Genomic DNA, 23,940 nt, shown 5'->3' with positions numbered 1-23,940 from the left:
TTTGCTTAGAAGCCAGTCAAAAGATAAATTATTTCTAGATAAATCCCATCAGGACGATCCAAGAGCCTCCATTTTCAGTCGGGATCCCAAGCATTTTGAGAAAATGACAGGCTGATATGGAACAAAATCCCAATCCCAATCGCAGAAGTCAATAGAATTTCATCCTGACTTTAATTATTCTGCCATAAAAAGCAACTTTCAAAAATCCAAAGCAAATTGCTTTCATGTACACCTTCCTTTTTTTTAAAACGAATGACAAATACAACACAAATGCACACATCGTTCAATGGTCTTGTAGTTCATTTATCTCTTCAGAATGTCAGCAAACTATATGAGTTCTCACCAATCAGAAGCACTGATGCTGGGGTTCCTCGCCACTTTCTGTTTTTGCACCTTTCTCTGTGCTTCTGCTACATGATTATTATGGTGATTTCAGATGCGGGTGTGATAACAGTAATCATGATACCTGTGAAAGGTGCCCATTTAAAGACACAGGTGTTCATTAGAAAACAAACACAGGTGAGAGTAAGATGACATCACATGGAGACGCTGGGATGAGATGAAAATGAGCTTTCTTCCACTTTCATTCAGAGACTATTCTAGGACAGATATGAATATATAAGAAGTTACAATATATTGCACAAATGCTCTCAAACAGCAGAATTTGCAAGCTGAAGAATTCAGTAAAAACTCACAGCACCTACAAAAAGGCAAAAAAGGATAGGTGTGTGAGCTACAATACCTTTTTTGTCTCCAAAAAATGGTTTCATTTAATAATGTTCATGAAACTTGCAGGTGGTTGCTCTGAGCACAAGAAATATCAGATTAAGTGAGTCATACAATTTTTATCTTTAATGTTTGGTATGTCCACCTGTTGCAGTGATTACAGAAGCACATCTCTCTAGCATAGTGTCAATATATTTCCAAAAAAAATCAACACTAATGTTATCTCATGCCTTCTGCAGGTCAAGCCAAAGGCTTTCCTTTGAATCTACAATAGATCTGTCCAGTTTATTTCCCAACTTACCCCAAATTTGCTTGATGGCGTTGAGGTCCTGGCTTTGAGGGACCAGTTCATAATTTTCGATGTTCCAGCAGATTCATTCCATCGTGGGTACCTCTGCAATAGTTTGTTTTATGGGTATTGTAATGGCCAATTCAACAAAAACAACTGAAACCTCTTAAAAATGCCAAGTGTTCTAATAATTTTGGCCACCACTGTATATATAGTTTTCAGAAGGGTGATTGGTTAGCCATTCAAGAGTCACGCCACTCACCCTGGACTTCATTTTCCATGACCCTTTGCCCAGGAACCAATTTACAGACACACCTTTTCCAATCAGGAGGACTATAAAAGCTGTACACACATACACTTAGATAGCGGAGTATTGTCTGTTTAGCCTGTAGTGTTTCCTAATTTCTTTTTACATTTACATTTAATCATTTAGCAGACGCTTTTATCCAAAGCAACTGTTTTCCCTGTTCCCTGTCTCCTAGTTTTCTTGCTTTCATGTTTTTGATCTTAGACTGTTTCCTTGTGTTTGATTGTTTGTTGCCTGCCCTGACCATTGCCTGTTTATTGGATTACTCTTTTGGATTTGCCTTGGATATTACTGTTTGGCTGGTGTTTGCCTGTCTGACTATGCTCCTAATGAAGCTGTGTTTGGATCCTCAACTCTGCTGTCATGCTCCCCATGTTACAGAAACATTGCAAAAACTGTAAATTAAGGGATATATATATATATATATATATATTTATATATATATATATATATATATATATATATATATATATATATATATATGTATGTATATACATATATATATATATATATATATATATATATGTATGTATATACATATATATATATATATATATATATATATATATATATATATATATATATATATATATATATATGTAGACATTATTAGTGTAGCTGCTGTTCCAACCAAGTAAAATTCATTAGTTTAACCCAAGCTAAAGAATAATAATGTGCATTTGATCAGATACAACTGCAGTCACAAATAATGAGATGTATTATTCAAATGCTTGGCGAAAGATATGCGTTTTTAATCTAGATTTAAACAGAGAGAGTGTCTGAACCCCGAACATTATCAGGAAGGCTGTTCCAGAGTTTGGGAGCCAAATGCGAAAAAGCTCTACCTCCTTTAACTGGACTTAGCTATCCTACAAACTACGTGATGGATTGTAATGTGGTAGAAGGCTAGTTAGGTACGCAGGAGCTAAACCATTTAGGGCCTTATAGGTAAGTAATGATAATTTGTAACTGATACGGAACTTAATAGGTAGCCAGTGCAGAGACTGTAAAATTGGGGTAATATGATCATATTTTCTTGACCTGGTAAGGACTCTAGCTGCTGCATTTTGGACTACCTGTAGCTTGTTTATTGAAGATGCAGGACAACCACCTAGAATGTTTCTATGATGGAAGAATGCTGTTTTTGTAACATGGGAAATATGGTTTTCAAAAGACAAGTTGCTGTCTAATATAACACCCAGATTTTTGACTGTAGAAGAAGTAACAGTACATCCGTCTAGTTGCAAACTGTAGTCTACGAGATTCTGTGTACTTATCCGAATTTAATAGGAGAAAATTATTGGTCATCCCATCTTTTACATTTTTAACACAATCTGTTAGCTTAGATAATTTAGAAGTTACATCTGGTCTCGTTGAGATATATAGTTGAGTATCATCAGCATAACGGTGGAAACTAATCCTGTATTTTCTAATAATAGTCAGTATAGGTTGCATTGCTAATTACACTTATTTTAATGCTTAATTTGCATTGACTAAAAATATTGTAAGGTTTAAAATCACACAAAAAAAGATACTTCTATAAGTATCACTACAGTCTGAAGCACCATCGTTTTCAATAAGCAGTAAATGTAGAGTGTGCACAAACACACATTTGTCCTGAGGTCTGATGTCAAACACATCAGCGCACATCACTTCAGTATGTCTGATACATTCAATGTCCCGTGTGCGTTTCAGAAGCAATTGAAATCTGAAATGAGCTGCATAGCCACCTGCTGTGCTGTAATGTGCTTGTTATCCATAATCGACATGTATGCAGCAACCTTGTGTGAATGAGGAGTAAAGCGGGTACATGGGCTGCAATCAGATGAAAGCACAGCCATTCGCCCTCCATAACAACAAACATGTAGTTGGGCTTTAAGTTTGCGACAGTGTAGGTGTTTTGTGAGCATCAGGCCTCTTGAGTTGAGATTCATGTTAATGCAATAACGCGATCACATAAGGAGACCAGACTCTTGGCCTTCGCAGGAGTCATCAGTGTTTCATGGCCTAAAAACAGAACACAAGATGCTTCTGACCGAAACCCGGCACCTTCACATTGCCAACAAACATTTAAAATGACATGTGATGAAAGAGCTCAAGCTTTTGAGTGAAAACAATTCACGAAAACATTCGCTAATGAAAACACGTCTGTTTTCGCTTCTAGAAAGAAAGATTTAATCAGCTTGAAAAACACAGGACCGTTCCATTTCCTCCAAAACAAACATTTCACGCGGAGAGAGAGTGAGAGCGATTGTGATTAGTGTGGAAAAGGAGGATGCTGGGGCACGTTCCACATGCCAGCTCTTTTCATTTGCAGCTGATCATTTGGGCCTGTGATTACAGCGCTTTTGTTGCACCAACAGTTTTTAATATCATGTGAATTACCCACTGTGAATTACAGGAGAGAGAGAGGAGGAAGATTGCTCCAAAGCCAATATAAAACAGCACAGCAAATGCTTGACATTATCTGTCTGGTAATGTGCAGCAGGTCTGAGACGCTCTTCTTATGTGTCATTAAATGAGAGAGAGTCATCCGGCTCCCGCTGCGAGACCCTCAATCCACAATTCACTCACCAGCGCAATTTTGAAATTACAGCTCGACCGACTTTCCCGCTAAAGCTAGCAAGCTCCTGCTTTAACAAGCTCTGGTAAATCCAAGATAATTATTAAAACAGCGCAGCGACGTGTGCTCTTCATCACGAAGCACTTTAGCACTTACACGGGATCATTTCAGGCACAAACGCGGCACCCATGTAAATGAAACCCATAGTGGAGTTCTTTCTTTTTTGTGAACCCGCAGCGCTCTGAAATGCTCTCAGGATCATGGCTGTGAGAGTTTGGCTGATATTAGCATCTCCAGCTGCTACAGTACACAATATTCAGCTCACAGCTTACAGATAGGCTGATAATCCACACTGTTATTTACTCTCCAGTAAATGTCACGCAGCACTGATGCTATTCCGGCACGCCGTGATACTGTTTGCTTTCTGCTTTTGATGGGGGAACAAGAAAACATATTTCTGTCTGTCCAAGAGATCAATGAAGATGCATTTAATACCACCTTCACCACCTCCACCTTCAATACCACGACTGAGGTGCCCTTGAGCAAGGCATCGAACCCCCAACTGCTCCCCGGGCGCCGCAGCATAAATGGCTGCCCACTGCCCACCGGGTGTGTGTTCACTGTGTGTGTGTGTTCACTGCTCTGTGTGTGTGCACTTCGGATGGGTTAAATGCAGAGCACAAATTCTGAGTATGGATCACCATACTTGGCTGAATGTCACTTTCACTTTCACTTTCATTTTTATCTGCGTGATAATGGATCTTAAATGCCGTGTTGACTGAAGGTCACTTGTCGATCTATTAACCAGCATCTAATTTGCCTGAGGAGGTTATCCTCAAGTGCCAGTCATCATGGGAAAAATAACACGTATGGAGAGATGTATGAGCCATGTGTACGTATTCACCAATACTTAACATAGTTAGTCTCTGAAAACATCAAATACTCTGCAATAAGACAGGTCAGGAGTGAGAGTTTAGAGGAGAAAACCATGTCAGAACCAGGGCTTTTTAAACTAGAGCGTCTGCAGATTATATGATAGTTTGTGATATTCAAACTAGATAAGTTGTAATGTTGCTTTCAAAAAGAATAAAATAAATCTCAATTATTGCATTTACCAGACACTTTTATCGAATGTGACTTACATTGCATTAAAGGTCGACATTTTATCAGTTCATGCATTCCCTGGGATTGAACCCATGACCTGTTGCAAGCACTTACTCTACTGTCTGAGCTAGAGGAAGGCTTATTGTCCTGACAGCACTAGTCTAACCATAAGAAATTCATAAAACATGTGACATATATGAATGCAGAAACAGCTCATTAAGAGATTGTCTCTCCATTATTGCCGTTAGTTGCACAATTCAATTTAGTTCAGTTCATTTTCTGTCAAACTATGTTTGAATAATTGTATTATATTCTGAAAATGATTGATTGTGTTTGCACATCTGTAGAGAAATATTCAGATAATGTTTTAATTTTGGAAATAATTCTTTATTTTCACAAACAACATTGTCCGTTTACTGTAATATGTTAAAAATGTGTAGTTATGCAGGGCAGTATATACAGGTATGTTTAATGATGTAAGAGGAGACTGTGACACCATGACATGCACACAGTCTTCAAAATAAAGGATCTAAGCAATGGTTTTGCAGTGGTGCCAAAGTGTCACGCTGTCTAGTCTCTGTTTCCCTGGGTGTCCACTAGTGGGCTCACTTCCCCTTAGGTACTTCACCGTAGGCACTAGAATTCCTCTAGTCTGGTCCTGTCTTCACAGTAATTGCACTCCGGTTAATTGCACCAGGTGCAGTCACTTGATTGTCATTAGCCTCCTTATAAATACCTGTCTTTCCCTGTTGTTTGTATGGAGTCCTTACCCTTCGTATGTCCAACTCTCTCGTCCCCCGAGATTCTGCCTGTCTGCTCGTCCTCCGAGTCATCTCGCATTCCGAGTTTCCTTTCCCTTTCCCTTTCATTTGTTTGTTTTGTTTGGACTGTTTTTTGGGGTTTGACCTTGCTGTATTCGACTAAGATTTGGATTATCCCTATTAAAATACCAGCTATTGGATCTCTCGCTCTCCCTGTGTCTTTCTGGGTACACGAATCGTCACAGAAGGACTCCATCCAACAGATCCAGCAGTATGTCCTTTCATGTCTCCTCCCCAGCCAGTATGGTGGAGCGGAGGGCTAAATACTTTAAATTATCCACCTTCCGCCAAGAGGGCAATGATGTGGGTGCCATGGCACATGTGTTCTGGTCCCTGGCCGAGGGCATGGGATATAATGATGCGGCCCTTAAGGACTATTTTAATACTGGACTGGATGACCCAGTTCCTCAGAAGGAACTGGCTCAATTGGACACATTCGGGTTCTGGGAATTTGTGTGCTACTTGCAGCATCGGCTTCCGTGGGATGCCACAGCCACTCCTGTCTCTTCCGGTGGGATGGCCGCCAGCCCAGCGCCACTGCACAAGAAGTCTACCAGCCCAGCACCACAATGCAAGATGGCCGCCAGCCCAGCGCCACTGCACAAGAAGTCTGCCAGCCCAGCGTCACAGCACAAGGTGGTCGTCAGTCCAGTGCCACTGCCCAAGATGGCCGCCAGCGTCACAACACAAGGTGGTCGTCAGTCCAGCGCCACTGCCCAAGATGGCCGCCAGCCCAGCGTCACAGCACAAGGTGGCAGTCAGTCCAGCGCCACTGCCCAAGATGGCCGCCAGCCCAGCGTCACAACACAAGGTGGTCGTCAGTCCAGCGCCACTGCCCAAGATGGCCGCCAGACCAGCATCACAGTACAAGGTGGTCATCAGTTCAGCGCCACGATGCAAGATGGCCACCAGCCCAGCGACACTGACTAAAATGGCCGCCGGTCCAGCACCACGGCCCAAGATGGCTGCCGGTCTAGAGTCGATTCAGGTTCCAGTTGACCCTCCAAATTTGAGTCAGGTTCCAGTTGACCCTCCAGAGTCGAGTCAGGTTCCAGTTGACCCTCCAGAGTCGAGTCAGGTTCCAGTTGACCCTCCAGAGTCGAGTCAGGTTCCAGTTGACCTTCCAGAGTCGAGTCAGGTTCCCGTTGACCCTCCAGAGTTGAGTCAGGTTCCGATTGACCTTCCAGAGTCGAGTCATGTTCCAGTTGACCCTCCAGAGTTGAGTCAGGTTCCCGTTGACCTTCCAGAGTTGAGTCAGGTTCCGGTTGACCCTCCAGAGTTGAGTCAGGTTCCAGTGGACCAGCCAGAGTAGAGTCAGGTTCCTGTTGACCATCCAGAGTCGAGTCACGTTCCAGTTGATCCTCCAGAATTAAGTCAGATTCCTGTTGACCTTCCAGAGTCGAATCAGGTGCCCGTTGACTTTCCAGAGTTGAGTCAGGTTCCGGTTGACCCTCCAGAGTCGAGTCAGGTGCTCGTGGACCCTCCAGAGTCAGGGTTAGTCACCGTCAACATTCCAGAGTCAGGGTTAGTCACCATCGACTTTCCAGAGTCAGGGTCAGTCACTGTTGACCTTTCAGAGTCAGGGTTAGTTCCTGTTGACCTTCCAGAGTCGAGTCAGGTGCTCGTGGACCCTCCAGAGTCGAGTCAGGTGCTCAGGAACCCTCCAGAGTCAGGGTTAGTCACCGTTGACCTGCCAGAGTCAGGGTTAGTCACCGTGGACCTTCCTGAGTCAGGGCTAATCACCGTTGACTTTCCAGAGTCAAGGCTAGTCACCGTTGACCTTTCAGAGTCAAGTCAAGTCACTGGTGATTTTCAAGGACAGAGTCATGTCACTGCTGATCTTCAAGGACAGAGTCAAGTCACTGGTGATCTTCAAGGACAGAGTCAAGTCACTGGTGATCTTCAAGGACAGAGTCAAGTCACTGGTGATCTTCAAGGACCGAGTCAAGTCACTGGTGATCTTCAAGCCCCGAGTCATTCACTGGTGATCTTCAAGGACAGAGTCAAGTCACCGGGGTTCTTCATGGGAGAATTCAAGTCACCAGTGATCTTCATGAACAAATACAAGTCACCAATGATCTTCATGAACAAATGCAAGTCACCAATAATCTTCATGAGCAGAGTCAAGTCAGCACCGATCTTCTGGAATCCAGTATAAACACCATGGGATTACCAGAGTCTCGTCACTTCTCTGTGGAACTACCAGAGCCTCTCCACGTCTCTGATGAACTACCAGAGCCTCCCCACGTCTCTGCTGAGCTGTCAGAGCCTCTCCACATCTCTGATGAACTGCCAGAACCATTCCACATCTCTGCTGAAATACCAGAGTCTCTCCTCGCCTCTGCGGAACTTCCAGAGACTCGTCATGTCTCAGTCGAACTCTCTGAGAACCCGACTGTTCCTGTGGTGGCCACGGAGGCTACCCTTAACATGTTCATGTTCTATGTTGCAGACTTGCCCAACCAGACTTGTCCTCCTGTTGATCCAGCCGCACGGATGTGGTGGTCTTCTGCTCCGCCCTGGGGACTTTCTGCCTCTACCACAAGGATGTGGTGGTCTTCTGCTCCACCCTGGGGGGCTTCCGCCCTGACCACACGGTTGTGGTGGTCTTCTGCTCCGCCCTGGGAGGCATCCATTTCGACCACACGGACGTAGTGGTCTTCTGCTCCGCCCTGGGGGGCTTCCGCTCTGACCACACGGTTGTGGTGGTCTTCTGCTCCACCCTGGGGGGCTTCCGCCCTGACCACATGGAGGTGGTGGTCTTCTGCTCCGCCCGGGGGGGTTTCCGCCCTGACCACACGGTTGTGGTGGTCTTTTGCTCCGCCCTGACCACACGGAGGTGGTGGTCTTCTGCTCCGCCCTGGAGGGTTTCCGCTCTGAACACACGGTTGTGGTGGTCTTCTGATCCGCCCTGGGGGGTCTTCCACCCTGACCACACGGTTGTGGTGGTCTTCTGCTCCGCCCTGGGGGGTCTTCCGCCCTGACCACATGGTTGTGGTGGTCTTCTGCACCGCCCTGGTGGGCATCACGTGATGTTCTTCATGGACTTATGTTTTTGTGTTTTTTTTTTTTTTTTCTGTCTTCCTCCTATGGACCTGGCCCTCCGCCCCTCCCCCTGATCCTCCGCCGGTCCACCTCCCTCCTGGGTTTCTAGTCTGTGTCTGTCGTTCCGTGTCCCTCTAAGGACCTGGCCCTCCATCCCTCCCCCTGATCCTCCGCCAGTCCACCACCTTCATGGACCCCTTGTTTTGTGTTGCACTTCTCTTGTCTCTGTTTCCCCATTTTACCTGGTTGTCTTGTCTCTGTTTCCCCATTTTACCTGGTTGTCTTGTCTCTGTTTCCCCATTCGACCTGGTCCTCTTGTCTCTGTTTTACCATTTTTATCTGGACCTCCGTCCCTCCCCCTAGTCCTCCGCTGCTCCACCTCCCTCCTGGTCTCTTTGTCTGTTTGGTTTTCCCATGGGTTCGGGTGGAGCATCTGGCAGCTGCTCCATGGAGGAGGGGGTAATGTCACGCTGTCTAGTCTCTGTTTCCCTGGGTGTCCACTAGTGGGCTCACTTCCCCTTAGGCACTTAACCGTAGGCACTAGAATTCCTCTAGTCTGGTCCTGTCTTCACAGTAATTGCACTCCGGTTAATTGCACCAGGTGCAGTCACTTGATTGTCATTAGCCTCCTTATAAATACCTGTCTTTCCCTGTTGTTTGTATGGAGCCTTACCCTTCGTGTGTCCAACTCTCTCGTCCCCCGAGATTCTGCCTGTCTGCTCGTCCTCCGAGTCATCTCGCATTCCAAGTTTCCTTTTCCTTTCCCTTTCATTTGTTTGTTTTGTTTGGACTGTCTTTTTGGTTTTGACCTTGCTGTATTCGGCTACGATTTGGATTATCCCTATTAAAATACCAGCTATTGGATCTCTCGCTCTCCCTGTGTCTTTCTGGGTACACGAATCGTCACACAAAGAAGAGCCATATTTGGTTCCTCAAAGAATGTTAAAGTTATAAGTGCTCAAAAGAAGCATCTTTTTCTTAGTGCGAAGAACATTTTAAGAATCGAAATAACCTTCTTACACTATAAAGAATCCTTTGTGCAAATGAATGTCAGAGGTTCTTCTTTGAACCATCAATACCAATAAAGCAGCTTTTTTTGTTGTTTATTTGTTTACAGGGGTAATGCACTTTAATAAACATGGCTGTAAATGTGCCAGAATTAGCCAAAGAGGCTATTTATCACCTATAAACCCTTGTCAAAATTTTCAAAATCACCCTAAAAACAAAAGGTTTTGGTGAAAGAAGGTTGAGCTGCTTGAAGCTTCTATTACACCTTTTGAGCTGAATAGCAGAGCAAACAGCCGAGCTCATGCAGTACGCGGCGATGCATCAAGCACATTCATATCCAGTGACAGCAAGCCTCGTCGAGCAGTGAAGGATGCTGGGACACCGTTCTCCATCTCATCACCTGAGTTTTCTACACAGCCTCATCTGTATGAGCTGGCAGTCTGTGGTCATTTATTACCCTGAACTGCTCCCACCGGCAGCCTTTATGCTGTAATAACCCACCTATGCTTGGCTTATCATATTCAAGCCTCCCACAATTAAATGCAGCCCTTGTCATTTGGGCACTTGGGGAAATCTCACGGATAGTTCTGCAGAGAGTGGTAGATTAAAATGCCTGGGTTTGTTTTACATAAAGCCCAGCTCTGTCAGGACGCAGCAGGGCCGAGTGCTCGCCACCACAATAAATCACCGGCGCGGTGCATTCAGAGGGATCGTTCAGTCCACAGGCCTTCTGCTGACTGCACACTTTCAGCTTTAATATGGGACCTCACCACAGTATTTCACAGATCCTGCTCCACAGCATGATGGATTCGCACTTGTATACATTTTTGGAGAGCAAAAAGGACATCAAGATGATCTTGTCACGCTCATTGTGCATTTGTACATAATGCATAGTGGTTTACACAGTTATTTTGTTTGCTTCAGCACGTTTTCCCTTCATGATTAGGGAGCATAAGCAGTAGAAGTGATCTGTTATCAGAGGCTTGTGCCCTATTTATTCAACTGAACCCTTTCTTTTCTTTTTAGTCCTAAGTTCATAAATTCATGTTTTATTTGATGACAATTTCCCAGTTAAATATGCTGCTTTAACTTACACTATCATGCATCTGAAAGTATAATATTTTGACCATAATTTGCATGTTATCTATTGGAGGTGGGTAGAATAATTAAACCTGTGATCATGGTTTGAGTAATTTTGCATCACATAACTAGGTTACTGTATTAAGGTGATGCTGTTACAGTGTAGTTACACAAATACCTACTGAGTAATAAGTAATTAGTAATTAACTGCATGTACCTAATATACATTTGAATGTAAAGTTACTTTATTGGCATCTATAGTTGCATGAAGAACCTCTAAAATCCAGTTTACTTATATGGGATAGGTTCAAGTTTAGTACCTAGCTATTACCTAGTTATTGTAATTAATATAATAAGTACATAGTATGTACATGAGGAACAGCACTGTAAAATAACGTTCTACCTCCATTTTAACAACTTTAGATGCTTTATAGTGGAAAAAGGTTCTTCTTCAGACTAAGAAATAAATTATATAAGAACTGTTTATTGAAGGTTATTAAGGGAATCAAAAAGGCTTCTCTATGGCATAACTGTAAAAACACCCTTTAGAATTCCTTTATTTTTAGAGTTAAAATGAGAGTTAGGGTTTGGTTTAGGGTTAGTTGCTTCAAATTATGCATAGTTTAAGTACATGTAATTATTCCACCTTATATTAAATTCTAACTCTATGCTAGTTTATTGATTCATTCATTAAGATTTACAGTGGACATAAGACATAAAATGTGTAAATGTGACACACTGAGTTTTACAGTGAAATAAAAACAGAAGAACGCGGTGTTCAGATTCATACAAAATATCTGGTTAATTTGCCTTAAGAATCAATGTATTTCTGCAATAACTGATACTATGTTCTAAAGGGTGTTTAAAGCCGCAGAAGAACCATTTTGAGAACCTTTTTGTCCTCAGGTCTTAAAAAGACAAATCATTTTCTAACATTTACATTTCCTAAAGAACCTTCTTCCATCCATTTGTGGAAAGGAATGCATGTTATAGATTTTTCATGAATCCATCGATGCCAATAAGGAATCTTTACTTTTAAGAGTGTATTTCAAAGCAGGTTTTTTCATGGAAATCAGGATCACACCATCTAATTCTGTAAAGGATTTCAGCGAGCATGCGAGTGTTTTGAGACATCACACGAGCGAGTGGCTGGCAGCGCTCTGGATTCGTCGACATGTTAAAGAGTGAGGGTCCGAGTCGAGCTGTGTTTACGCTCATAACAGTAGCTAATTAAGTTCTCCTGATGGAAGGCAGAGCTGATTACACCACGGCGAACGGCTCATCATTAACATCCTCTCAGAGTGTGGAAATGGGTGAAAGACCTCCCCCTTTGTCTGCCTTCTCTCGCTGTAATTGTGTGTCATGTGTTAAAGGAATTAGTCAGCCACAATCCTCAGTCCACTAATGACACCGGCCCGTCTGGGAGAGCAAATCACCCAAAACAAAGACCGAGATGCAGCCGATGGCCGGCGGGACTCTGAAAGCATCTACATGACGTATTGTGTTCACGTGTGGAGTCATACCCCCTCGTCAGCCACGAGTTCACCACAAGCAGATGCGTTTTTCTTATAAATTTATTAGCAGCTCCCTTGTGGGTCACCGGTGGGATTATCTCATTTAGCACACTTCCTTAAATCCTTCGTAAACATTTACAATTAATTTGCTGTGCCCACAAAGCTTCTGTTTTACATAAAGCTGATCAAATGAAGTTGTTTGCCACACATCTCCGTTGTCTGCCTGTGGGTGATTTACAGTCTGTCGGCGGAGGCGGAAAGAAAGCCGTCTTTCTAGTGGAAATGACACGGGATACAGCTCTTTCAGGTATTAAAGTGTCTTCCTGCCCATCAGAAAGCAGAAAGACATCCGTGTTATCCAGCCGCCAGCCCCTGCGAAGGCTTTGAACCTGCCAGACGGCTCCATGCCACAGAAACAGCCGATGTGATTTGTATTATAATAATACTTTAATTACTTCAAGCTGGAACGTCTATAACGCATTAAGTCATTGAGCGCAGCCATCGAAGGAGAAGGCGGAGAGATCTTGTTTTGCATAAAGTCTTTAGCTAAGTCCTGCGACCTCGACTTCTTCTGTTTTGATAGCTAATATATCAGCCGAAGAATAATCCGGGCTACATTTCCAGGATATTTTTACAGACGCCGGCCTCAGTGAATGCGTATCATCCACGGGCTCTTTAATGTTTGCAGCAGCTCATTGACGCGCCATGACACAGAATAAAGCACAAAGGCTTGACAGTCCGAGGAGACTTTGCACTGCATGAAGGGATGCTGGTGTCGTTAAAATAGACTGATCTGCAACACTCTCCATGGGCAGCGTCTCATCTGATGCCTGCTCTCACTTCAACTAAGATATCAACACAAAAAAAGCATAATAATATGCTGCGTATGAATATCAGGTTAAGGCTCTTCAATAACACACTGTATGCATACTGAATATTTATTTATAATGGGCATTACTGCAAGAAGGGCTGTGACCTCTGACCTCTACCTCTCACACCATGTGTGCAAATGAAGGTTTGATAACATTAAAATAGAAGATTAGGTTAATCATGTCTGATATTTACTATAGCAGCGGTGCTCAACCAAAGGCCAGGGTCCACTAGGGGGCCAGATGATGGCTTCAAATGATTGAAAATAAAACAAAACAAGGTTAAAAATAGTAAACCATGAACAATATTAATTTACTGGAATTTATTTTAGTTCTTAACAATTCTTTTAATTATTTATTTCACCATATATTCACTCCTAGTTTGTGTAAATGCGTTTTAAAATGCGTAGTTCTGTGATTACAGCAGAAGAATCAGAAATCCCTGGTGCTTCTTCAGTGCTTTCCGTGAGGAGCCTTGGAGTCAGAAAGGTTGTGATCTGCTGCACTGTAGGATTCATGATCATCTCTGGACACCTTCTTCTTGACAAAATCTCTGACTTATCCAAATTGCTGTGATGCTTTTAGAGTTTTTAATTTGTTTGTCATATGCATGGATGAGTGTGCATAATGAAGACCAATTAAAGTGCTTTTGTGGCACGTAAATGCAATCGTGTCAGCTTTAATGTAATAGTGTGTCTCGATGAGGGGGAATCAAACACCAGCATTTCATCTTAATATTCAGAGCTTCTTTCTGATTTTAATTTTCACCAGATATATGTTGTTTCTGCACATTTCCAATCAAGAAGCCCCTCTGCATTAAATTCATGTAGAGTGCATGTGAATCGTGTTTCTGTACATAAACAATATGCTATTTTTAAAACATACAGATAACCTGAGGACTGTAATGACAGGACACATTCACATGTAATGCCAGGAATACATCAGAGTAATTCATTGGTCTTTGATTCTTTGAATGTCTGAATTTGTTCACTATTAATAAAGAGTCTCTTGAAGACCGATCATTAAGGGGAACAGTTCATTCAGAACTTAAAACTGAAATACTCTCAAACGCTTTCTTCTGTGCAACTCAATCAGTTGATGTTGATGAATATCACATTATAACAGAAGTGAATGGTGACCAGAGGCCAAAGAGCAACACAAAAGTCATCTATCCGACTGATGTCAATGGTGCATGCTGATGCAACATTTTAAAGCTCCAGCAGAACTCGAAGCAGACAATAAGAAAGATTCATTTGGCCATTTTTTATTTGCGTCTGCCAAGATCTGAAATTAAATGTTAAATGTTTAATGGGCTAAGAAAAGGGTAGAATTCGTCTTTGCATTGTTCACCAGAGAGAGAGATGATGATGATGATGATGACGGTAGTGGTGGTGAGGGGAAAGAGGAAAAGAAAGGCAATGGAGACTGATAAGAGACAAGACGGATGAAGAGAACTGAAAGAGGCAGGCAGAGGAAGATGGATGAAGATGTGGGGTGTCCTGTAATATCATCATCCCTCTGTCAGCTCTAATAGGCTTTTCCTGCCTCACATCACTCATAAAGATCATTCATTAGATTCAGTCCTGTGTGTCAGTTCAAACCTGTGCAACACCACTGCATTACATACAGTGATCTCACACATTTTATGTTTTATGGCTTCATTCTGGCTTCATTTCAGAAGCGTAATTTTATATTGCTGGCGTGAAATTTTATTTATTATTATTTTATTTTTTTACTGTACAAACTGTATTTTCTACAGCATATACTGTACTTTTTCAATATATTTTCTTAAGACATAAGACAAAATGTTACTTAATGCAGGTCAAAATAATATTTAGGGAACGTTTTACAAATTAATTTCACCGTAAACAAAATACAAATTAGCTATGACCCAGCTAACAAAAATGTTTTCAGAACATCATGCTAATGTTTCCATTTCAAAATGTTTGATGTATGATTATGTGAACATTAAGGGAATATTCCATTTCAACATTTTCCAAACATTATGCCAAAGATTACTTTTAAATGTTCACTGAATGTCCTGAAACAATAACAACATTAAAAAAAATGTTAGATGAATGATGTATAAACATAAATTTGGTGCTAATGTTTTGAGAACATTTATAAAAACCAGATAACTTTGAACAAATATTCTAGTAACATTACTGGAAGAACATTTGTTCATAACTTTGAGAGAAACTTGTCAGAACCTTTACCAAACTTCTCTACTGAATGAGAATAGGAAGTCTTATTTGCTTCTGGACAAACTGAACATAACAGATTCAATTAGACTAATATAAAAACATTACAAATAGTTGCTGCTCAGGTTCTGCTTCTAGTTTAGGGACAAAACGGAGCTAAATGTGCATGTCCTCAATTGGAAATTGTGTCTCTCTGTGTGTGTAAACACAAAGCTAAGCATATGAACATACAGGCTGATGATATACAGGGCCATGTGTGTGTGTGTGTGTGTGTGTGTGTGTGTGTAAACAGAACTGATGATGTACAGGGCCGTGTGTGTGTTTGAAGTGGGCGATACAGTAACGGATACAGCGAGGAGCTGTCTGTCATCAGGCGTCTGCTAACGTGATGTCAGACAGACAGGCAGAGACGGAGGTCTAGCAGCTGGCAGAGCCGTCAGGAAACACACTGGCAACAGTGTCAACATCCACTAAAGCATCAACACCAGCAACACCAAACAAACACAGCAGCTGTGCTGGCGCTGGAGCGCGGCTCATTCATGAGGTGAGTACACACACCTGAATACGAGCGCGCCTTCAATGCTCAGAGCGGCAGGTGTAAACGGACACACTGAAAAGAGTTACTCTGTTTACCACACTTATCACTTTTATGATTGTTACTGCAACAATAACAGCAGTATCCCCATAGACTGCAAGACAATGGACAGAAATAACTCAAAAGAGACGCAAAAGAGATGCAAATTTTAAGAGGGTCAAGTTACACTGAAATACAGCAAAGCCATTAACAAATCTAAAAAAACATGCTTTTGTCTTGTCAGGTAGCAAACAGAAAAGTGCAAATGTCATACACTGTAAAAAAAAACTGTAAAAAAACAGAGATTTTCCAACAGTAAAGCACTGTTATTCAAAAATACAGTTGAATACTGTGAATGCAAACCGTTTTTGGAAAAAAAACTTTTAATCGCAAACTGCTGTTTAATTCAACGGTACAGAACAGTATTTTTTAAGTCTAGTCACGTGTCCAAAGCTGTTTCGAATGCTCACAACTCCTCAGAAGAGAAACCTGCAGGTCTAATCTGAGCAAGATCATCAAATCTAGCCTCATCTTTTCACCTGGTGTACGTAAATATTGCAGAACGAAGGATAAAGAGTTTTAGAACACAACAATTTTGAGGTTTGTCCCGAGTCGACTATGAACTGAACGGCTGAAGCTGAACTGGTCGAGATAAACGGCATTCCCGCACTGGGTTTTCCCTCCTTGCTTGAGGTAAATGCAATTTTATCATTTTCAATGTTACACTGTACTAACCTTTATTATATTATTTGCTAATAACAAATCGATTTTTCTGAGTATTATGTACTGAATTAGCAACATGTTAGCTACGTTTGCATTCGACGTAAGTTTAGTTTATTTTAGCTCAAAGAGGGCTTGTGTTAAACTAGCATGGTTATTTTGCCGTTGATATTTGCTGACTGCATTATAAAATGTTAATCTGCAATATTTGCAATAAAACCTGCAGCAATTCCTTTACGCATGTCAGGCACATGCGGATGCATAGTTTTTTGCCTAATGCAACGTTTAAGTGCGGTTTCCCTCAGTGCACAAGAGTTTTTTCAAAATTTTCAGCCTTTAAGTGTCACACATATGGTCATAAATTTGGAAAGAATAAGACTAAACTGCATAAAACTGATGATTTAACGTGTCACGTTGACTTTTGTAGCTCGAAGTGTGAGGATATCCGGGGTCTAATCTTACACCTGAAAAACCACATTACTGAAGGTAAGACTGTTACATGCCCATTCAGAAAATGTAACCAAAAATTTACTGTCAAGTCTACATTCACATCACATGTCTCAAGAAAGCATAAACATTGTTCTAATGAAAGTCTACTTGACTCAGTTGCAAATCCTGCCAGTACTAGTGATGGTAATAATACAAGTTGTGATATGCAAACTGACGATTTCTGTCCTGAAGAAATGGATGTGTTCCCAGAAAAGGAAGATGAAGGAGAATTTATAAGACATTTGGCCTTGTTTTATCTGAAACTTCAATCTAAATTGCTCCTTCCATCTTCTACTATTCAAACCATCATTGAACACTATCAGGAAATACATGACATAAATCAGTCACATCTAATTTCCAAACTTGTGGATAAATTGACATTGCTTGGACTAACTAAAGATGACATAAACACTGTGATTGATACCATGAAAAGTGAGGATCTCCACAGGGCTTGTAATACTCATGCACTTAAATCTGACCATAAGAGAAAAAAATTTTTCAAAAATAACTTTAGTTATGTAGAGCCCGAATCCATTTGTCTTGGTAAAAATGAGTCGGGCAACGAATGTTTTGTGCAATATATTCCTGTGAAAAACACGATTGTGTCCCTTTTGTCCTCAGAGTCAGTGAGAGACCAGCTACAGCAAATACAAACTAGAGTCCAGACTGATAATATTTTTCAGGATTTGTGGGATGGCACAAACATTAAAAAGAACTTACTACTCAAGCACACAACATCTTCAATTGGCATAATCCTTTATCAGGATGCCTTTGAAGTAGTAAACCCCCTAGGGTCAGGGAGGAAAAAGCACAAGATTTTAGCCATGTATCTGACACTTGCAAACATTTTACCACACAACAGATTGAGTCTTGATCAGATGCAACTTGTACTGTTATGTCGAGAACAAGACTATAAGCATTTTGGACAGAATCTAGTGTTTGGCTCTCTGGTGAAAGATTTAAAGGATTTTGAGACAAATGGAGTAATACTGCCAGATGGCCAGCTCTGCAAAGGAACCCTTTATGCAATTTCAGGTGACAATTTGGGTTCACACAATATTGGGGGCTTCACTGAAAATTTTAGCAGAAGCTCATATTTTTGCAGGTATTGTGAGATTAATCGGGAAGCATTTCTGGCAGACCCTCTGGCCAAGGGCCCTGACCGCACACCACAGTCATTTCAGAAACATGTTGAGGATCTGAGTTGTAACGTAGAATCACGTGACTGTGGTGGTGTTAAATTTGACTCCATCTTCAATGAGCTCACATATTTTCATGTATGTCAGCCCGGATTACCTCCTTGCCTTGGTCATGACCTTTTTGAGGGCGTTGTCTCAACTGATTTGGTGTTATACCTCAACCACCTTGTGTCAAAAGAGAAAAACTTTACTTATGTTCAGTTGAATCGGCGCATAAATCAATTTAAATATCTAGGCAATGATGCTAACAACAAACCTTCTGAGGTGAACCCAGGGGCTGGAAAACTCTCCGGACATGCAGTTCAAAATTGGTGTTTCCTGCGAATGTTGCCAGTGTTAATTGGTGATAAAATAAAATGTCCTGAAGATAGTGTAGCATGGCAACTTATCTTACAGCTGAGAGAAATTGTAGAGCTTGTTTGTGCACCAGCAATTTCCACAGGTCAGGTAGCCTATTTACGAGTTCTGATAGATGAATATTTGCATACCAGAACACAGAGTTTTGGGGAACATCCACTTAAGCCTAAGCATCACTACCTAAATCATTATCCAGAACTTATCATTCAGTTTGGGCCACTCATCCGTTTATGCACATTAAGGTTTGAAAGTAAGCATACTTACTTCAAACAATGTGCAAGGAAGCTTCATAACTTCAAAAACCTCTGCAAAACTCTTGCTGAAAGACATCAACTTTTACAATCTTTTCTAAGTACTGGGTCACTGTTCCCACCCTCTGTAGTAGTAGAGAAGGGAACTGAATTCATTGCTGGAGACTACAATGCCAAGATAATACAGTCAGTTGGTCATCTGAACTTTGATCCTCTTCATACACTTATAAGTCATAGTGTGACTGTAAAAGGGACAACTTATAAGAGCAACATGTTTGTGGTGATAGGCCATAATGATGACGGACTTATAGTAGGACAAATCAAAAAGGCTATCATTCATAACAATTCAGCTGTGTATTTTATCACTGAGGTATACCAGGCTGTTCGTCAACCTTACAGTAACAGTTATTGCACTACACCAATGCAGGAGGCCTATTACTGTGTCAGTCAATCAGAGCTTCTTGATTATTACCCACTGCCTAAATATTCAGTTTGTGGCATGTCTTTGGTAACTCTTCACCACTCTGTCCCCACATTTTAGATTCCTTTCCTACATGTCAATCCATAACGAGATAAAGGCTATCATCCTCAGGGCTTTGCCCAGTCTGACTGAGGAGATTCGAGAACATGTCATCACTTCACTTGAACGCTCAGGTGTGGAATCTATAGAAGACCTCGTATATGTACAACAGGAAGATCTCAAAGATGTCCTGCCTATTATACAGCAAAGGAAACTTTTGGAGGCATTCAAACTTGGTAAGGTTTTGTTTCTATTTGTAATAATTATTATTATTAATTGTTTTGTTTTACATGTATATGCTTTTTATTGTCAAAGGGATGCTAACCATTGATTTTCTATCATTCAATTTTCATTGTTATATTGAAAAAAAAAAATTAACCTACATCTTGGTAAGAAATTGGATTAGCTTTTAAAAAATTGTATTTTAATTGTATGTGTTTCAGAAACTACAAAAGTCACACTTGATCTCCAAATATTGCCAGATGAGTCAACAGATACAAGTATGTCTTCACTCTCCAGTCCACAGCCTTGCACATCTTCAAGCTCAAGCTCTTCACGAGCATCAACACCTTGTACTTTAAGCAAGGCAAGCCAATCACCCAACATATCCAGTAAGTGGTATGAAAATTTTGAGATTCCTTGGGATAAAATGCCTGTGGAAGTGCAGTCAGCTATTGCCAACAGCAAGCGCCCTGCTCCTGACAAGCGACGCCAGATGATACGTATCCTAGCTGATGAAATCAGGAAATGTGAGAATAACCCCACACGCAATGAATGTCTCATCATCTGCCGCAACATTGTTAAGCATTTCCCCAACAGTTTTGCAGATATGACACCAAGCGGTGTCATCATTGGTAGTGGATGTACTTCACTGCTTTGTCAATTAAAAACAAGAATTGAGAACATGAACCGTGCAGGGACAAAGAACAGACTCCGAACTTCAAAAGTGCCTGGACAACAGCATCAGAGGCCAAGTGATTCTTATGGATGCACACAATTTAACCCTGAACTGCCACCAGAAGAAACATATGAAACACTGGAGCAGAAGAGGCAACAGTTGGAGACCATTTATAGACAAGAAGGTATTCGCAGTGGTGAGAAGGGGGAAGTGATTAACCTTATGAAAACAACATTCTGTCTTCAGCGTAGACACATAAATCAGGCTCCATCACCGTCCATCGAAGATATGAGAATCCAGTGGCCTTACCTTTTTACACAAAGAGGTATCTTCATTCACTTCGAGTTACTAACTGACATTAACGTGTTACGTGTCTTGGACCTATCCATTAAGGAATGTGGACAGGGAATCAGGAAGTACCTGCAGACCAAATCAAAGAACAAAGATGTGCAGTCTATCGTCACCCAGGATGAAGATGGAGAGTTGACTCTAATACAGCTGCTGATGGCCTACTTCGATGAAGGGATAGAGGGACTAATACTCCGTGCTGATGTATGTTTGTTTACATTTACATAATACTTGCTATTACTGGGTTTGTTATTCTGTCATGTATAATTTTTATACAATTGTCTGTGTTCTGCAGATATCTGCCACGGCAGCAGATGTTGAGAGCACTCTGACCATCCCCGCCTCTCCACGACTGATACTGCTGTGTAAGTGTCAGATAAGCAAGGTTCTCACATCAGTCTACCTCATCAACATTGTTTTAGCCATCCCAGGCCATGACAACTTCTGATCTGCAAAAAATGTATTTAATTTACAATGAATAAAGTACTGATGACCATATTAGACACTGTTTTAGCTGCAATTTGTTGTCTTTATCAGTTGCCGGTGATGAAGCCACAATTGGAGGATGGATGATCACCATCGAAAATCATGTAATCTGTGAAGGTGTCGACCAAAGCATCATCACAGGGCTAGCTGCAGTTTTCTCTACTTACTACATCTTTAATCTACAGTACCAAGAAGAAGCTTCAAGGACCCTGGAGTTTGTACAAAGGTAAATATTGTTTTGGTATTGTGCCTTATTTCCCAGATCTGTTAAGAGCTTGTCATTTAAATGGCTAGTTCACTTTGAAATTAAATGTTGATGTGTTTTACCCCAAGGGCATCCAAGATGTAGGTGTCTTTGTTTCCGCAGTAGTTTCAATTTTGATGTTTTTAGGTCCAACCGTTCTTGTCTGTCAGTCATATAATACATGCCTATGGTCACCTCATAAAAGAAAATACACAGATTCAAATTAAACCGTAAGTACACATTTATGAATTAAGACACGAAACGAGCGGTTTGTGTGAGAAAACCAACAGTATTTATATCATTTTTTACCTCTTGAAAAACATAATGTCCATGTTGCAGTGAACGAGCTTCTTTGTGATTTGCGCGTACTGGCTTGTTGATGCGCCGGCGCGACTCCTGGCTGTATGTGCCTCTCGCGCGAGCATACGCAATTCTTTTCTTTTTAAACATCCCTAAACATATATTTTTTTAAAAAACATTTCTTGTTTAAAACATCCCGGATAAGCCGAACGCGCTCACACACCAAGAAGCTCATGCCCTCAACATGGATATGATGTTTTTCAAGAGGTAAAAAACTATATAAATACTGTTGGTTTTCTCACACAAACCGCTCGTTTCATGTCTTAGGTCATCAATGTGTACTTACGATGTGGAATTGTTTAATTTGGACTGTTTAATTTGAACCTGTGTATTTTCTTTTATGAGGTGACCATAGGCATGCATTATATGACTGACAGACAAGAACGGCTGGACCTAAAAACATCCAAATTGAAACTACTGTGGAAACAAAGACACCTACATCTTGGATGCCCTTGGGGTAAGCTAAAACATATCAAAATTTAATTTCAAAGTGAATTAGCCCTTTAATATAAATTGTGCAATGATTTAACAGAAAGCAGAGAACTGTCAATAACATAAACCATGCACCACCATAATTTAATGTTTGTTCTCATACATATTATGTTTGGAAAAAATATATTATCCATATTTAATACAAGTCTCTTTTATTTATGTAGTGCTTTATCAATACACATTGTTACACTCATATGGCAGAAATGTCCAAAATACAAATCATGCAGTTAGTTCATGCACATGTTGTGTGCACTTAATGTAAAATAATAAAGATATTAAATTAGTAGTTACATTACAGTTGAGAAAAAATATGTCAGTTTCATTTGATTCCGAGGTGGCTTTTTACATCCGTCACAGGTGTCAGTCAGGACTCTGAAATGAGATCATTCTTTCATAATGAATATACACAGAGGTTATTATCATGAGTAAACCTCTTCGAATAGTCTTATATAAAATTCATCATGACTTACCAAGCCTAATATATGTTATTTCTACATTGCTTTTTAGGCGCTTCATTGGTTTGAATCCAGAGAGAGGGACAAAGGCCAGCCAGGTGAAGGTGATCTCCAAAAAGACGGGGAAACTTGTCCATAAAAAGACTGCAACTGTGAATGTCCACGTAGCCAACCTGATAAAAAATCTTTTGGACTTTGAGTGGGGTTTTGTGCAGTAATACAAAGCCAGTACAGCTGATGTTCAACATCCTGTTTCAGAGCTGAAGTCGCTGCTGTGCTCTGCAGTTGAGTGTTAATGCAAAGTCAGTACATTGTTCTGCATTTGAGTGTTCAGTTGAAGTCAGTGCAGTATTCTGCGATTGAGTGTTAATGCAAAGTCAGTACATTGTTCTGCATTTGAGTGTTCAGTTGAAGTCAGTGCAGTATTCTGCGATTGAGTGTTAATGCAAAGTCAGTACATTGTTCTGCATTTGAGTGTTCAGTTGAAGTCAGTGCAGTATTCTGCGATTGAGTGTTAATGCAAAGTCAGTGCAGTGTTCTGCTGTTGAATTCTTATGTGAAATCTGAAATGACAGCACTTTTTGCAACAACATATTTAAATTCACAGGATTTCAGTATGCTGCTCTTCAGTGTGCATGTACATTGCAGAAAAAAGTATTGCTGTTTTACAGTACATGTTCAGAGAATTGTATTTTGTCCATTATTTTAATGTCCACATATTTGTTAAGTGGAAACAATGTTAAATGTATTTTATATATTGGCTTTAATAAAAGTCCAAAGTTTTAAGGCCATCTTTTGTGTTTAAGAAATTTTCTTTTTAGAATACAAATTTTAAATCATAAATAACAAACATTTTTAATATAAACTAATACATAAAAAACTGTATAATACCAACCAATAAATTACAGTATTACACTGTACATAATATTTTTTTTACAGTTCAGTACTGTAATATATTTTACAGTAATAAACTGTCATTCCATATTACAGTACATGCACTGTAAAATTACAGCTCAAAGC

General features: G+C 40.8%; 1 protein-coding gene across 2 annotated transcripts; it reads left to right on the top strand.

Moving 5' to 3' along the window:
* Positions 1-16,656: 16,656 nt before the first annotated feature.
* Positions 16,657-23,307, top strand: LOC132113102 (uncharacterized). 2 transcript variants are annotated; one of them, XR_009425081.1, is made up of 8 exons: positions 16,657-16,794; positions 17,249-17,307; positions 19,659-19,873; positions 20,081-21,087; positions 21,179-21,248; positions 21,421-21,595; positions 22,319-22,430; positions 22,973-23,106. XR_009425081.1 is itself a non-coding variant. In XM_059520928.1 (7 exons), exons 3-7 carry the CDS (start codon positions 19,672-19,674, stop codon positions 23,136-23,138), a joined length of 1,620 nt encoding a protein of 539 aa, XP_059376911.1. In that variant the 5' UTR covers positions 16,657-16,794; positions 17,249-17,307; positions 19,659-19,671; the 3' UTR covers positions 23,139-23,307. The 2 variants fall into 2 exon arrangements, 1 of the variants encoding a protein (XP_059376911.1); XM_059520928.1 differs by lacking the exon at positions 22,319-22,430 and having other exon boundaries at positions 22,973-23,307.
* The last annotated feature ends 633 nt before the right edge of the window (positions 23,308-23,940 follow it).

The sequence above is a fragment of the Carassius carassius genome, chromosome 32 (genome assembly GCF_963082965.1).
Source record: "Carassius carassius chromosome 32, fCarCar2.1, whole genome shotgun sequence".
Taxonomy (NCBI): domain Eukaryota; kingdom Metazoa; phylum Chordata; class Actinopteri; order Cypriniformes; family Cyprinidae; genus Carassius; species Carassius carassius.
Note: the sequence above shows the minus strand (reverse complement) of the source record. Positions and strands in the feature narration are given on the sequence as shown.

Bases quoted from the DNA above. Each gene is read 5' to 3' on its own strand.
- LOC132113102 (XM_059520928.1), top strand. From the start codon at position 19,672: ATGTCAATCCATAACGAGATAAAGGCTATCATCCTCAGGGCTTTGCCC. The intron at 21,088-21,178 runs GTATGTTTGTTT...TGTGTTCTGCAG, and splicing joins GACTAATACTCCGTGCTGAT to ATATCTGCCACGGCAGCAGA. The intron at 21,596-22,972 runs GTAAATATTGTT...ATTGCTTTTTAG, and splicing joins ACCCTGGAGTTTGTACAAAG to GCGCTTCATTGGTTTGAATC.